General features: G+C 37.4%; 1 protein-coding gene across 1 annotated transcript in view; it reads right to left on the bottom strand.

Moving 5' to 3' along the window:
- Window positions 1–15,531, bottom strand: part of tmlhe (trimethyllysine hydroxylase, epsilon) — a 116,784-nt gene that overhangs the window by 26,078 nt on the left and 75,175 nt on the right. Inside the window, exon 5 of the mRNA XM_039765767.1 lies at window positions 8,633–8,752. Coding sequence (XP_039621701.1) covers window positions 8,633–8,752 — 120 coding nt within the window. The remainder of the gene's footprint in view (window positions 1–8,632; window positions 8,753–15,531) is intronic.

Below are 15,531 nucleotides of genomic sequence, written 5' to 3'. Positions count from 1 at the left end.
CGAATGTCCTGGATAAAAACCAAGATCCAGGCCTTTAATGACCTCTTGGGCACAGCCATTAGCAGTGTATCAGTTTGCAGAGAGAGTGTCGACCTTGTCGAGAGGTTTACTTACCTTGGCAGCGACATTCATGTCTCTGGTGACTCTTCCTATGAAGTCAGTAGACGGATTGGGAAAACATGGGGGGTCATGAGGTCGCTGGAAAGGGGTGCGTGGCGATCTTGATATTTATGCAAACGGACGACGGTCCAAGTCTTTAGAGTCCTGGTGCTTCCTGTCTTGCTATATGGTTGCGAGACATGGACACTATCCAGTGACCGGAGACAAAGACTGGACTCCTTTGGTACTGTGTCTCTCCGGAAAATCCTGTTGGTTTGACTTTGTGTCGAATGAGCGGTTGCTCATGGAGTCCCGAATGAGGCACATTGTCTGCATTGTAAAGGAGCGTCAGTTACGGCACTATGGCAATATTGCGTGTTTCCCCGAGGGTGATCCAGCTCGTAAGATCCTCATTGTTGGGGACCCGAGTGACTGTATAAGGCCAAGAGTTTGCCCACATAACACCTGGCTGCGGCTGATAGAGGGTCATTACCGGAGGGTGAGACTGGACCGCGTGTCTGCCTGGGGGGTTGCCAACCGGGATCCCGAGTTGTGTCATCGTGTAGTGAGTGCGGCAACACACTGTAGCAGTGCATGCTCCCCAACTTGACTTGACTTTCAGTACATTTTGTTGTTCACTAAACCCATATGTGATTTCCGACGTATTAACTCTTTATGATATTTCTTTAAGATGAATGCTCTGTTACCCTAAAATTACTCTTCAACACCACCTGCAGAACAACAGATGCCCAGCCGTTCCTGTTAACATAAAACCGATACCTGTCACTTGTTACATGAATATGTGAGCCGTTGATTGCACCATACACCGGAGGTATTTTGTGTGTCTCATAATTGTGCTGCAAAATTTTTGCTGTGCCTTTTTCACATCAAGTAGAGTGACGTATTGCATCAGTAGTTTGGAGCATATGGCCTGACACACCTCTGCATAGAGTCGACCCATGAAAGGCTACAGGGCTGGATAGCATAACTGGTTGTGTATTAAGAGAATGTGATGACCAATTTGGAACATGTAGTTACATACATCTTTAACACCTCTCTAAACCATGCTGCTGTTCTATCATTTTTCAAAGTCACCTCTATTGTACCAGTGCTAAAGTCAACTGTTGCATGTCCCAGTGACTACCACACCACAGCACCCACTCCTATTATAGTGAAGTGCTTTGAAAGACTGGTTAAGGCCCACATAAAATTCAAATTCTCCCCTGCACTGGATTCACTTCAATTTGCTTATTGTTTTAATTGCTCTAGTGATAACACCTTAGCAACTGCACTGCCTTTAACACCTAGAAGGTCAAAACACCAATGTGGAGATGCTATTCTTAAACTTCAGCTCCACATTCAGTACAATTATATTTCAGCACCTTGTAGACTAGCTTGTTCATCTAAGCCTGGAAAGTCTCCTCCACAAGTGGATAGTAGACTTCCTGACAGACAGATCCCAATCTGTCCGAGTTCAAATTATTCATCAAATAACATACTTCTGAGCACTGGTGTCCTCCAAAGCTGCATCTTGAGTCCTCTGTTCTTACCCACATGATCCATAACTGTTGCACTATGAACAGCAGGAACCACACCATTAAGTTTGTAGGTGACACAACAGTGATAGGCCTAATCAGTGGTGATGTCAAGATAGCTTACAGAAAGGACATCAGACAAATCCTGGACTAGTGTAAGAAAAATAACCTGATACTGAATGTCGATAAAACAAATGAGATTCAGGAAATTCCACCCACCTTTCCTTTGTCTATCAATGGCTCCACTGTGGAGTCAGTCAGGAGCAGAAAGTTCCTGGGAGTGGAGACAACATTTGGCATCTCCTGGACCCAACACACTAGTCAAGACAGAACAGAAGCAATTGCACTTCCTGCAGCACATGAGAAGAGCTTGCCTCCTCCCACCAACCCTCATCTCTTTCTATGGAGGTAGCATAAGAGTATATTAAAGACCTGCATCTCTGATCGTTATTGATACTGCAATGCCTCAGACCAAATTTCCCTGTAGAGACTGATGCAAGCAGCTGAGAAAATCAACAGGACATATTTCCCTCCCATAAAGGAACTCCACAGCAAAAGCTGCCAAAACAGAGCCACCAACATCATCATAGACCTCACTTACCCCAACAACAGACTGTCCTTCTGCCCGATAGCAAGTGGTAACCAAGTATACGGCGCAGAACTGACAGATTTTGTAGAAGTTTCACCTCAAAAGCCATCAGACTTTTAAACAATGATCAATCTGATAAATCAGATAGATAGATAGATAGATAGATAGATAGATAGATAGATAGATAGATAGATAGATAGATAGATAGATAGATAGATAGAGGGTTAGATTATTAATAAAACGCAATATACCGTATAACTAATCTGTGTAATATGTTAGTGATTATCTGTTGCTTAATCTCATTATTCTATTTGTTATTTTTGTTCATTTTATTGTCTATTCTTCCACATAACCAGGGCGGGTGATACGATTTTGTTCTGCTGGGCATTACTGTGCTTGTTTTTGAATGACATGTAAAGTTAACCTTGAAATTTAATCTTAAAACCTTGAGAAACTCTGACCCTCCACTCAGGACATCAAACCATCTGACTTAGTTCCATTTCAGTCCAAATGCACCTCTGCGCTTTACATTTCTGAGCAATAAGTCCATTTTCTCTTTTGGATATAAACATGTTACAAAGCTCCTGATGGAAACAACGCTTCTAAGAAACTGTTCTGATCAGTTAGCACCTATATTTATAGAAAGTTTCACTCAGTCTTTGGCTCAATGCAAAGTCCCTGCCTGTTTCAGAGAATCCACAAATGTACTAACAGTATGTCTAAGACGCAAAAAGGCCAGATGATTACAGAATACTGGCTATGATCACTGTAAAAATTAAGTCATTTCAACATCTATTTCTACAGCATCTCAAATCTGTCACAGATTCTCTCCTTGACCCACTATGGTTTGCTTACCATGCCAACAGCTCAGCCGAAGATAAAGAAAACATGGCTTTCCACTACATCTTGATGTACAGTATTTAGACTCTTATTTGTGGATTTCAGTTCTGCATTTGACACAATCATACCTTCTCCACAGTCCGCAATCATAGCTTCAACATAGTAACTTCAACATATCACTCAACCATGAGTTTGCTTTAAAGTCAATTTACAAAAGGTTTACATAGAACAATAAAAACCCAAAATCAAGGATAATGCACACAGATAAGATATTTTATGCACATATACGTAACATTTTCATGGGGGAATTTCTTCATAATTACCCAGGTTTTTCTATTAACTCTCTTATGCAAGCACGCTACAAGTTCAAGCTAACTGCTTTTTGTGTCTGTTAGTCAGTCAGATTGATAGAGATTACTGAATGCTATTGCGCCAGGGAGAGGATGTGCATAACTGTTTATAATTACATTTTTTTTATTTTCATTCTCTCCTTCGCTACTACTTCCAGGGTTCGAGAGAGGAAACCATAATTGAATTTAACTTCTTTGTTAACATTAAATCACTCAATTTCAACAGAATTCATATAATATAGAAGTTATTAGCTGTAATCTTAAAAATTAACCATATTTGATCTGTTTTTACCTAGTGATCATTTATCTTCATAAAGTTTTTAACATATTTTCATGTTTGTTGTGTTTAAGTTATTAAGTTACTGTTATGAAATCTGTGGGCACGCAGCATTAGATATGTCTGTAAACCTGCAGTTCATATGTTTAGTCAAAAAAAAAAACCAACATTTCAGGTATGTTCAGTTGTGTAGCGGATGCCACTGCATAGCTGTGTTCCAATAGTAGGATTTCATGTATTGTGTGCCATCAGCATAGATTCTCACACATTAGCATTGAAAGAAGCATTTTCCCTTTCAAAAGCTGATTTTATTATCAGTAGGACATCAGAGTTGTTCTAGCTAAAAAGGCCCAGAATAGCTTCAATATTAAAACAGCTCATAAACTTTAAGTACTTAACAGATTTCATTTACATGCCGGCTATGAACACACATGCTGCAATGAGTATGATAGTATTTGGTCCTTTACCTCTTGACTACTTGGATCAGTTTTCTTCTTTGTGATTAATCTGTGGGAAAACTGGTTAAACTCAGGCAGGGATGTTTTTGCTCAGAATTTGAACACAGACAGACACTACAGAAGCTCTTTTTTTGTGATTCAGCCTTTGTTTTGGATATCCAGAGGAGTGTTTACCCCTTCAGTATGCGTTCTGGTTTAAAAAAAAAATGAGTGTGAAAGGGCTAATCTGTAGGCCTCAAAATGGAAGCAACAGTGAATAATTCTTTTAACTGCTGAAACCTGTGTCTTGACCATACACCCAAACCTTTGAGATACCTTTTCATTAAGAAATGTTGGAACAAATATATCTTATAAATCTTCAATATCAAAAACACCGGGGGAAGACAGGGATTTTCATTCTTGGATGGCTCTCAGTTAAGTACCAGGTGTTTGGTTTTACAGCCTGACAAAATGACTGATCCATCTGATTTATAAAATTCACAGCTATTAAATTTTACAAATTAAATTATTTTGGCACAAATGGGAAAGAACTTTGCAGACTTCCCTGATATGAGTTTCAATATTCAGAGAAACAAAAATTGTATCTCCTTAATATAAACCAAGTGTAAACATCTAGAATATCCCTAAAAAGTATAATTTAAAAAGGACTGGAATACTTCAGGTACATCCGCCCAACTATAGGGCATAACTAAGCACCTCTGGAGGTGTGAAACCCAATTCCTCCAATGGTCAATCTCCCATATCCAAATTAAATTGTATGTGCCACTTAAATCCTGGTTTGTGCAAATTGTGTAAGTTTCTTGAGGACCAATTAATAGAAAGAGAGTGGCTCTGAAGCTAAGGGAACACTTACTTTTGTTTCAGATCTTTATAATATACAGGGGAATCTCTTCTCCTCTGAGTGAAGGCACACTGACAGATTTTGAAACGGAACGACCCCTACAACTGAAACTCTTATCAATACATGTGACATACAATTCCACTTTTAATTGGATCTGGGGATTTTAAAGACATTGCACAAGATGTATAACTAATAAAATTCTCACCTATGACTGTGTCAGCTAATGCCAGTAAATGTAAATTCTCCTGGACTGACAAAAATAAACATTTTACAAAAAGTCTGACTGTTAGGGCCTGTGTCAAAATGCCTAAATAAAAAAGAAAACAGCAAAACTGAGAAACAACAATAAAAACACAGTCCTTCTTATGTTAGAAGAAAAACTTTTAGATTAGAAAAATGGAGCTCCAAAATCATAAATTATTATCAAATATTGAAAGTCAAAATACTCAATCCCTAATCTATGTTCTTTCTTGGTTACAAAAAAAGTGAGAACAAAAAGTTAAAGTTAACTTTGATACAATACATGGATAAAAGGTAAACATACCACCAACTTTTAAAAGTAAACAGGCTGGTGGTAATGTGACTGGCAAAGAAACCTTGTTACTACCAAAAACATGGGAGCAAATGGAAACAATAAGGGCAAAGACATTTAACACAAAAAACTCTAACAGAAAAAAAGTAAAATCACACTTACAGACAAAACTATAAATACAATATATATACCCATTTCAACATTGTTTTTAAGTTGCTTTGTTACCGTAATTACTGTAAAAAAATTTTTTTCTTTTTAACTGATGAGGCCACCTTCAGTGAGCGACTAGTACTGCGCCAACTGCAGCAATTTTTTCAGCTATCTGATGAACCTAGTGTGACTGGTGAAGTACCCATATTCCTTCAGCATTTTGAAAATGTTTCTCTTCCATTTGTTATTCTTAGCTGGCACATAGCTCTTATTAACTAAGATTTGGACTTCTCAGATAGTGAGCTAGGGTCCTCATCTGCACTTATTTCAATAAAAGCAATTTTCATGTATAAATAAAATAAATTTATAAGAAAGGGTAATGCACCAGTTCTTGTTGAACTTTGTCGGCCTCTCTTTGTCCAATTATTTGCAAGTGTTTTAGACCTTTCCAAACCTTAATTTGCTTTAATGTCAGTTTGCAAAAGGTTTACATAAAACAATAAAAACCCCAAATTAAGGATAATGCACACAGATAAATATTGTATGTACATACAGTGGTGTGAAAAACTATTTGCCCCCTTCCTGATTTCTTATTCTTTTGCAAGTTTGTCACACAAAATGTTTCTGATCATCAAACACATTTAACCATTAGTCAAATATAACACAAGTAAACACAAAATGCAGTTTTTAAATGATGGTTTTATTATTTAGGGAGAAAAAAAAAATCCAAACCTACATGGCCCTGTGTGAAAAAGTAATTGCCCCCTGAACCTAATAACTGGTTGGGCCACCCTTAGCAGCAATAACTGCAATCAAGCGTTTGCGATAACTTGCAATGAGTATTTTACAGCGCTCTGGAGGAATTTTGGCCCACTCATCTTTGCAGAATTGTTGTAATTCAGCTTTATTTGAGGGTTTTCTAGCATGAACCGCCTTTTTAAGGTCATGCCATATCATCTCAATTGGATTCAGGTCAGGACTTTGACTAGGCCACTCCAAAGTCTTCATTTTGTTTTTCTTCAGCCATTCAGAGGTGGATTTGCTGGTGTGTTTTGGGTCGTTGTCCTGTTGCAGCACCCAAGATCGCTTCAGCTTGAGTTGACGAACAGATGGCCGGACATTCTCCTTCAGGATTTCTTGGTAGACAGTAGAATTCATGGTTCCATTTATCACAGCAAGCCTTCCAGGTCCTGAAGCAGCAAAACAACCCCAGACCATCACACTATCACCACCATATTTTACTGTTGGTATGATGTTCTTTTTCTGAAATGCTGTGTTCCTTTTAAGCCAGATGTAACGGGACATTTGCCTTCCAAAAAGTTCAACTTTTGTCTCATCAGTCCACAAGGTATTTTCCCAAAAGTCTTGGCAATCATTGAGATGTTTCTTAGCAAAATTGAGACGAGCCCTAATGTTCTTTTTGCTTAACAGTGGTTTGCGTCTTGGAAATCTGCCATGAAGGCCTTTTTTGCCCAGTCTCTTTCTTATGGTGGAGTCGTGAACACTTACCTTAATTGAGGCAAGTGAGGCCTGCAGTTCTTTAGTCGTTGTCCTGGGGTCTTTTGTGACCCTTTCGGATGAGTCGTCTCTGCGCTCTTGGGGTAATTTTGGTCAGCCGGCCACTCCTGGGAAGGTTCACCACTGTTCCATGTTTTTGCCATTTGTGGATAATGGCTCTCACTGTGGTTCGCTGGAGTCCCAAAGGGCTTATAACCTTTACCAGACTGATAGATCTCAATTACTTCTGTTCTCATTTGTTCCTGAATTTCTTTGGATCTTGGCATGATGTCTAGCTTTTGAGGTGCTTTTGGTCTACTTCTCTGTGTCAGGCAGCTCCTATTTAAGTGATTTCTTGATTAAAACAGGTGTGGCAGTAATCAGGCCTGGGGTGGCTATGGAAATTGAACTCAGGTGTGATACACCACAGTTAGGTTATTTTTTAACAAGGGGGCAATTACTTTTCACACATGGCCATGTAGGTTTGGATTTTTTTCTCCCTAAATAATAAAAACCATCATTTAAAAACTGCATTTTGTGTTTACTTGTGTTATATTTCACTAATGGTTAAATGTGTTTGATGATCAGAAACATTTTGTGTGACAAACATGCAAAAGAATAAGAATAAGAAATCAGGAAGGGGCAAATAGTTTTTCACACCACTGTAACTTTGGACCACTCAGCAGCAGTCCAGTCGAGATGCTTCTGATGCTGTCTCTTGTTCAAGAGTGGCTTGACACAAGGAATGCGACAGTTGAAACCCATGTCTTGCATACGTCTGTGTGTTGTGGTTCTTAAAGCACTGACTCCAGCTGCAGTCCACTCTTTGTGAATCTCCCCCACAGTTTTGAATGGGTTTTGTTTCACAATCCTCTCCAGAGTGCAGTTATCCCTATTGCTTGTACACTTTTTTCTACCACATCTTGTGCTTCCCTTCGCCTCTCTATTAATGTGCTTGGACACAGAGCTCTGTGAACAGCCAGCCTCTTTAGAAATGACCTTTTGTGTCTTGCCCTCCTTGTGCAAGGTGTCAATGGTCGTCTTTTGGACAACTGTCAAGTCAGCAGTCTTCCCCCTGATCGTGTAGCCTACAGAACTAGACTGAGAGATCATTTAAAGACTTTTGCAGGTGTTTTGAGTTAATTAGCTGATTACAGTGTGGCACCAGGTGTCTTCAATATTGAACCTTTTCACAATATTCTAATTTTCCGAGATACTGAATTTGCGACTTTCATTAGTTGTCAATTATAATCATCAAAATTAAAAGAAATAAACATTTGAAATACATCAGTCTGTGTGTAATGAATGAATCTAATATACAAGTTTCACTTTTTGAATGGAATTACTGAAATAAATCAGCTTTGTCATGATATTCTAATTTTATGACCGGCAACTGTATTCTCTTCACATGCCTTACACGTTCTTTTTTTTTTTTTTTAAATAAATATAAGTAAGAAAACATACCCACATGGTTCCTGGAAGTAGGTTGTGTCAGTGTGACAATCCAGAGCATGTTTTGTGTAAGCTGTGTCACCTCGAGAAAAATCAGATGTAAAATTCCACATTCTTCCGTACATGGTTTCCCTAAAGAAAAAGACATTAAAAATTATTTGTACTCTGAGCAGCAGAGTTCTAAATGCTTTCTACACATGTAGTTTTTTTTAATCAAAAATCCTCAAATCTAAAATTCTCCAGGCAAAAAACAAATCCAATTTCAATAAATGTTACCGCATGAAATGTACAAACACACTAACTTGCCTGTGAAGAATTTTTGCCATGGTTTGATGACTCATTTCCTGGATTTCCAACCACCGCAACCAGGTTTTTGTATGTTTTTTTCCTCTTTTCACTAAACAGTTTTTGATTTGTTTTCATCTTTTTTGTATAGATTGCAATTTTATAATAAAGGTGCAACAATTTTTGACAATATTTACCTTGGTTTCAATTTTTTTTATCACACAAATCTGTGATTTTTGGCATGGGTGTGTAGAGTTTTTATATCCACTCTATAGTGCTGGTTAATTAGACTGTTGAACATGCTACATGAAGTGCTTGGTGGTGTTGGTGTGAAATACATTGCAGCAAAACTCTGCATTAAAGGATGTTACCAAATTAGGATAATCTGTAGTGTTACAAAGGTGATTTAATGTTGATTTATTCAAAGCTAAAAACTGCCAAAAATCTTGACTCGACATTAGAATCAAAGTGTAAAATTAGTATTGCTCAAGTATAAGGTAGGTTTGAATAAATGTCTATCAACAAAAAAGCAAAAGTTACTAATTATTTTTACTCACTCAAAAGTACCATCTTGTTCTATTCTTATCACATTATGAAAAACAGCATTTCTACCAGCTACAGAAAAAAATTACGCTTCATTCTGCTAAGTCGTGTCTTGGCTTCACAGTTAATACTATATGTGAGGTGTATTTTTTTTCCTCTTTTTCTTTTCTTACTTTAATTAACTTCAAAATGCACTGATCATTGATTGGTATTGAGAACTTAAGGATGATATGCTGTTAAACAACAGTGTTGGCTTTAAAAAAAACAAAACAAAAACAAACACAAAGCTATGCACTGATAAACCAATTACATTACGTGTTTTTATATCTCTGATTTATTGTCACATATGGTGGACACAGTAAAATGAAGTGTGTGTATGGACATTATGTCACCACTGTCAAAGGTTGCATGAATCTTACATCATAGATTTTGTCAAATATAACATCATAACAGGTAATGATAAGCAAAACAGATGACTTCCTTTTGAAAAGATTATGCTTCGCATGTAAGTTTGCAATAGCTATTTGTACTCGAGAGCTATTGAAGTTTTTTGGGGATAGGGTGAAGAAAGACAGCTAGCTCTTTAAGAGTTGAGCAACACTGCATACACTAGTTTTGGCAACACATTTTTCAGAAAAGGGTTTGGATTAAAATAAACAGTGGGAAAGTGTCTTTTTTCAAATAAAACGTCTAAACACAAGACAAGATGAGACAAAAAATGTACTGTATAAGATGGACTGAAATCCAATGAGACAATGAACTCAGTAGCAGTTAATATTTTTGATGACATTCTGTGTTTGTCAATGTCCGTATTTAAATTTTGTGAGTACTGATGAAAATCTCTGCAGCAGCACACTGTCAGATTGGAATTGGAGGCCCCAGGTTGGCATTTTCCTCGAGGTTGCAGATAAGAGGGAGTAATATATATTAAATACCATTCTTACTGAATCATTTGGCAAAATTGACTATAATCACAGCCACAGTGCCTGAAAAGTAGTTGATCTTTATAGCTCTTGCTAAATGTGTCTTCTTTGAACTTCACCAGAATTTGCTACTTTCTCTTTCCTTTGCAGACAGCCTTCAATTGCATAAACTAACAAGGTATTCAGCAGCTCTACTAAGGATATGATAAATTGAAGTAGTGAGTTTTCAACCAGATTTTAAAAGCCAAGAGTGAAGGGGACCCCTTTTATAGTAGCAGGCAGACCATTCCACAGCTTTGTGGTACTGTAACTAAAGGCTTGACCTCCCACTGTTATTTTATTAATCCTTGGAATCATAAGCAGACCAGAATCTTCAGATCTTAACGTGTGCTCTGGTTTGTAAGTAATGATAAGTTCAGATAAGTAAGCAGAACCTTGGCTATTTAAGGTTTTATATTAAATGAAGGATTTTGAAAACTGCCCTAAACTTAACTGGAAGCCAGTGTAAGGACTTAAGAACTAGAGTTATGAGTTCATATTTTCTTGTTCTTGTAATAATTCTTGCAGCAGCATTTTGAATATAACTGAAAGCTGTATAAAGAACAATTTGAACAGCCAGTGAACACCACACTGCAATAGTCAATTAGACTAGTAATAAATGCATTAAATTGTTTCTTAGTATCCTGCATATTTAGAAAATGCCTTAACATCCCATGATATTTAACATGGAAGAACATGTTTTTGATAGTTCTGAAATGTATGCTTTAAATGACATGCTAGTTTCTAAATAACACCTAGATTGTGGGCTGATTTGGTAAAACTAATGATGATTCGGAGTTAAATAATGACAAAATATTTTCATGATTAGCGTCATTCCCTCTAATAATTAACATTTCTGTTTTATCTGTATTCAAAGAGAAGTACTGTAGTTCTCATCTATCCACTCATTTAACTAACTAACACATCTAATTAAGGACAACATCGGAAAAATGTAATTTGGGTTAGTGTTAATTTTGACAATACATTCTGATTTAGTTTTAGTCAGACTTTTGACTAACTTGCATTTTAGTTTTAGTCTCATTTTACTCATTTAATTATTATTAGTTTTAGCCTAGGGCGGCGTGGTGGTGCAGTGGTAGTGCTGCTGCCTCGCAGTTAGGAGACCCGGGTTCGCACGTTTGCGGGTTTGCATGTTCTCCCCGTGTCTGTGTGGGTTTCCTCCAGGTACTCCAGTTTCCTCCCACAGTCCAAAGACATGCAGGTTAGGTGGATGGGCGATTCTAAATTGTCCTGTGGGTGTCCTGCGATGGGTTAGTGCCCTGCTCGGGATTGGTTCCTGCCTTGCGCCCTGTGTTGGCTGGGATTGACTCCAGCAGACCCCTGTGACCCTGTGTTCGGATTCAACGGGTTGGAAAATGGATGGATGGGTAGTTTTAGTCTAGTTTTATATGACAAAAAATAATTCAATTTTAGTTGATAAAAAGTAAATCAATCTATACTAATAAAAGGCAAAGCCCTCACTCACTCACTCACTCACTCACTCATCACTAATTCTCCAACTTCCCGTGTAGGTAGAAGGCTGAAATTTGGCAGGCTCATTCCTTACAGCTTACTTACAAAAGTTGGACAGGTTTCATTTCGAAATTCTACGCCTAATGGTCATAACTGGAAGGTATTTTTCTCCATTAACTGTAATGGAGTAGAGCTGCAAAGACGTGGGGGGCGGAGTTTCGTGTGACATCATCACACCTCCCACGTAATCACGTGAACTAACTGTCAACGCAGTACGTAGAAAACCAGGAAGACCTCCAAAAAGCGCTTAAGAAAACATGCATTATACAATTGAGAAGGCAGCGAAACAATAAGAAGCGAGCGAGTGGCATATACTACCATATTCATGAGTGCTGATACCTCGGAAAGAAAGCAAGGTGTAAACCTAAACTTTAAATTAAGTTCATAGACAGGCTACCGCTGGCGGTTCACATGCCCACAGGTAATGCGGGATACAAGTTTAATGAGAGGGCGAGGATATAAACGAGAGTTTTGATCACTTTGTAACTAAGTTAAAATTGTGGGTGAAGGGGTGTAATTATGCAAATTCCAAGAGACTGTGTTTGTGGGGGATTGACAGTTAAGGCGGGTGGGGGAGTCACGTCATCATCTCCCCTCCCACCTCATTTCGCTCTGAGCTGAGCTCCAGCTAACGCCGTCATCCGAAGCAACTTCGTCAGACTGCCACCAAAGACTCACAGAAAAATCCACAAGTTGATACACACGCTGTCTCTAGAGTTTCAACACACTGAATCCTCCAGGCACTACTTACAAAAGGTCACATTGACAATCGTGTTACGCTATTTTTAAAATCTTTCCTTTTCTTAGCACAAGCACAGCTGAGAAGCTTGATGCATGTGCTCCATAACGTTGAAAAATAATGCATTGAAGCACACTTTGCATTACAAGCAAAGTGGAGCTTTTGTCAATGCATGATTTCCTGGTACACCGATTACATTGATCAGCGCATCCCGATTCATTTTACCCTCGCACCACCTTAGTTTGAGAAGAAGTATGAAAAAATATGAGGTTAACACAGAAAAACAGATTACCAATTCAAGCTTTATGAATAATCAATTCGCCATCAATAATTGTTTTGGTAAAGCCATCCTCCTTCCATTTTATAATTTTTCCGCCACTAGCCATGATTAAATGAACGGTAAAAAGTAAGAGCGAGGGTGATTTATTTAGGCAGGAATATATATGATAGCAACACTCATGACAATGTCAATCATGTTACGTTATTATTAAAATGTTTCCTTTTCTTTTTCATTACTTCTTTAACACACTACTTCTCCGCTAGGCGCGGGTATTTTGCTATATATATAATATATGAATGACCTCCAAAGAGCGCTGAGACTTTTGATATCATGAAGCGTGTCTGCAAAACTGGGGTCTCCTGCCCAGCAAAAGTCGAGCGCCAGCGCGTGCATAGTTGTGCCGGCCTTTGAGACGCTGACTGCGCTTCTGCCTTAAGTCAAAGTGAGCACTTTTAATTTTTTCATCCTCCCCTGCGCTATAGCCCAGACAAGTGCAAACACGGACCCCTTTTCTACACCACGGCAAAATAATATTAAGGCGATTCACACTTTCTTTTGCACGATACGATTATCAGGTCCTCAGCTCGGATTATGAACACACGCATACGAGTGGAGGACTCACAGTGCCATCACAGCCGATTAATGGCGGGACGTCTCACCAGTCTACACAAGACCCACGCGACTGTCCCCAAAAGGCGATCATAACGTCAGCGAACACATCTCTCTATACTATATAAAAGAAAAGGCAACTTTCCTTTCTTTACACCTTTTTCCTTTTATCCCAAACCAAAGCCTTTCTCTCTTAACACGCAGAGGACACAAAATAATTTTCTTTAATTGCCGGTAAGGCACATTACCAGAGGCACAAATTTGAACGTTCACATAGAAAATGTAATTTCTATACCACAGCCGTCGTGTAGCGCCTTTCAAAAAGGATCTACTACCGAGAGATGATCCATATACATTTTAGCTGCTGTTAGTTACTTACCTGTTTTGTTACACAGTCTTTAAAATGTAGTTTACCCGCAACCACTCCAGTAGTGACCAGTGTACCTGTACTTCTTAAAACGTTAATGTTTTACTGTTTAATAACTTATAGACTATATTTCATTATTTTTCCCTTGCACTCAGTGACCAAAGCTATACACACACATATAGACACATACAAACATACACACAAGTATATGTATGTGTATATATATATATATATATATATATATACACACACACACATACATACATACACACATATATATAATTTGTGTGTGTAGATATGTATATATGAAGATATGTATGTGTATATATATATATGTATATTATATATATATGTATGTATGTGTGTGTGTGTGTGTGTGTGTGTGTATATATATATGACAGCAGCAATCCAAGCTGTGAGAAAACAGTAAAAAGGAGGCATGTCAGACGTCGTGGTACATTTTCTGATGCAGCTAGACGAAAACAACTTTGTGACGCTGCCACCAAATACACAAAACAATTACTTTGACAATCATGTTACATTATTTTTAAAATGTTTCCTTTTCTTTTTCATAACTTCTTTAACACATGACATCGCTGGCTGGTATTTTGCTATATATATATATCACAGCGACACTCATAACAGTGACAAAACAATTACATTGACAATCATGTTACGTTATTTTCAAAATGTTTCCTTTTCTTTCTCTTTCCTTCTTTAACACACTACTTCTCCGCTGCCAAGCGTGGGTATTATATATATATATATATATATATATATATATATATATATATATATATATATATATATATATATATATATATATATATATATATATATATAGATAGATAGATAGATAGATAGATAGATAGATAGATAGATAGATAGAGATATATATAGATAGATAGATAGAGATATATACAGTATATAGATAGATAGATAGAGATATATATATAGATAGATATGAGAACAACATAGATAGATAGATAGATAGATAGATAGATAGATAGATAGATAGATAGATAGATAGATAGATAGATAGATAGATATGAGAACAACACTCATATCAATGACAAAACAATTACATTAACAATCATGTTACGTTATTTTTCAAATTTTTCCTTTTCTTTTTCGTACCTTCTTTAAAACACTACTTCTCCGCTGCGAAGCGCGGGTATTCTGCTAGTTTTAGTTAACTAAAAGTAAATTAGTCAAAATCAGATGGATATCTTTTTTAACATATGAATATGCACATAATACCTCTAAACTATTATACTAACATGTACACTAAAGAGCCCAACGACATTTAGTGATTATTGAACATAAAATAAAGAGTAGGTATAGAAAGGATTTGCTGTACTCAAAGTTCTTGGTCAGATAATGGCAGCTCTGGTCTGTCATCAAAGTTTTATGGCCTTCAACATGCCTTATTTATGCTGTTGTAAGACTTTACCAAAAAAGGCTGGACCAAGTAACACACAGTTAATTTCAGCACAGGGTTTAGAAAGATTGAGATCATCATGGACTATTGGATTTACCTGACCATGTGCTCATTTTAAATTTATTCTCTGATAGTTTTTCATGAGCACCTGA

This window comes from Polypterus senegalus, chromosome 10 (assembly GCF_016835505.1).
Source record: "Polypterus senegalus isolate Bchr_013 chromosome 10, ASM1683550v1, whole genome shotgun sequence".
Classification (NCBI taxonomy): domain Eukaryota; kingdom Metazoa; phylum Chordata; class Cladistia; order Polypteriformes; family Polypteridae; genus Polypterus; species Polypterus senegalus.
This window is presented reverse-complemented; position numbering and strand designations above follow the sequence as displayed.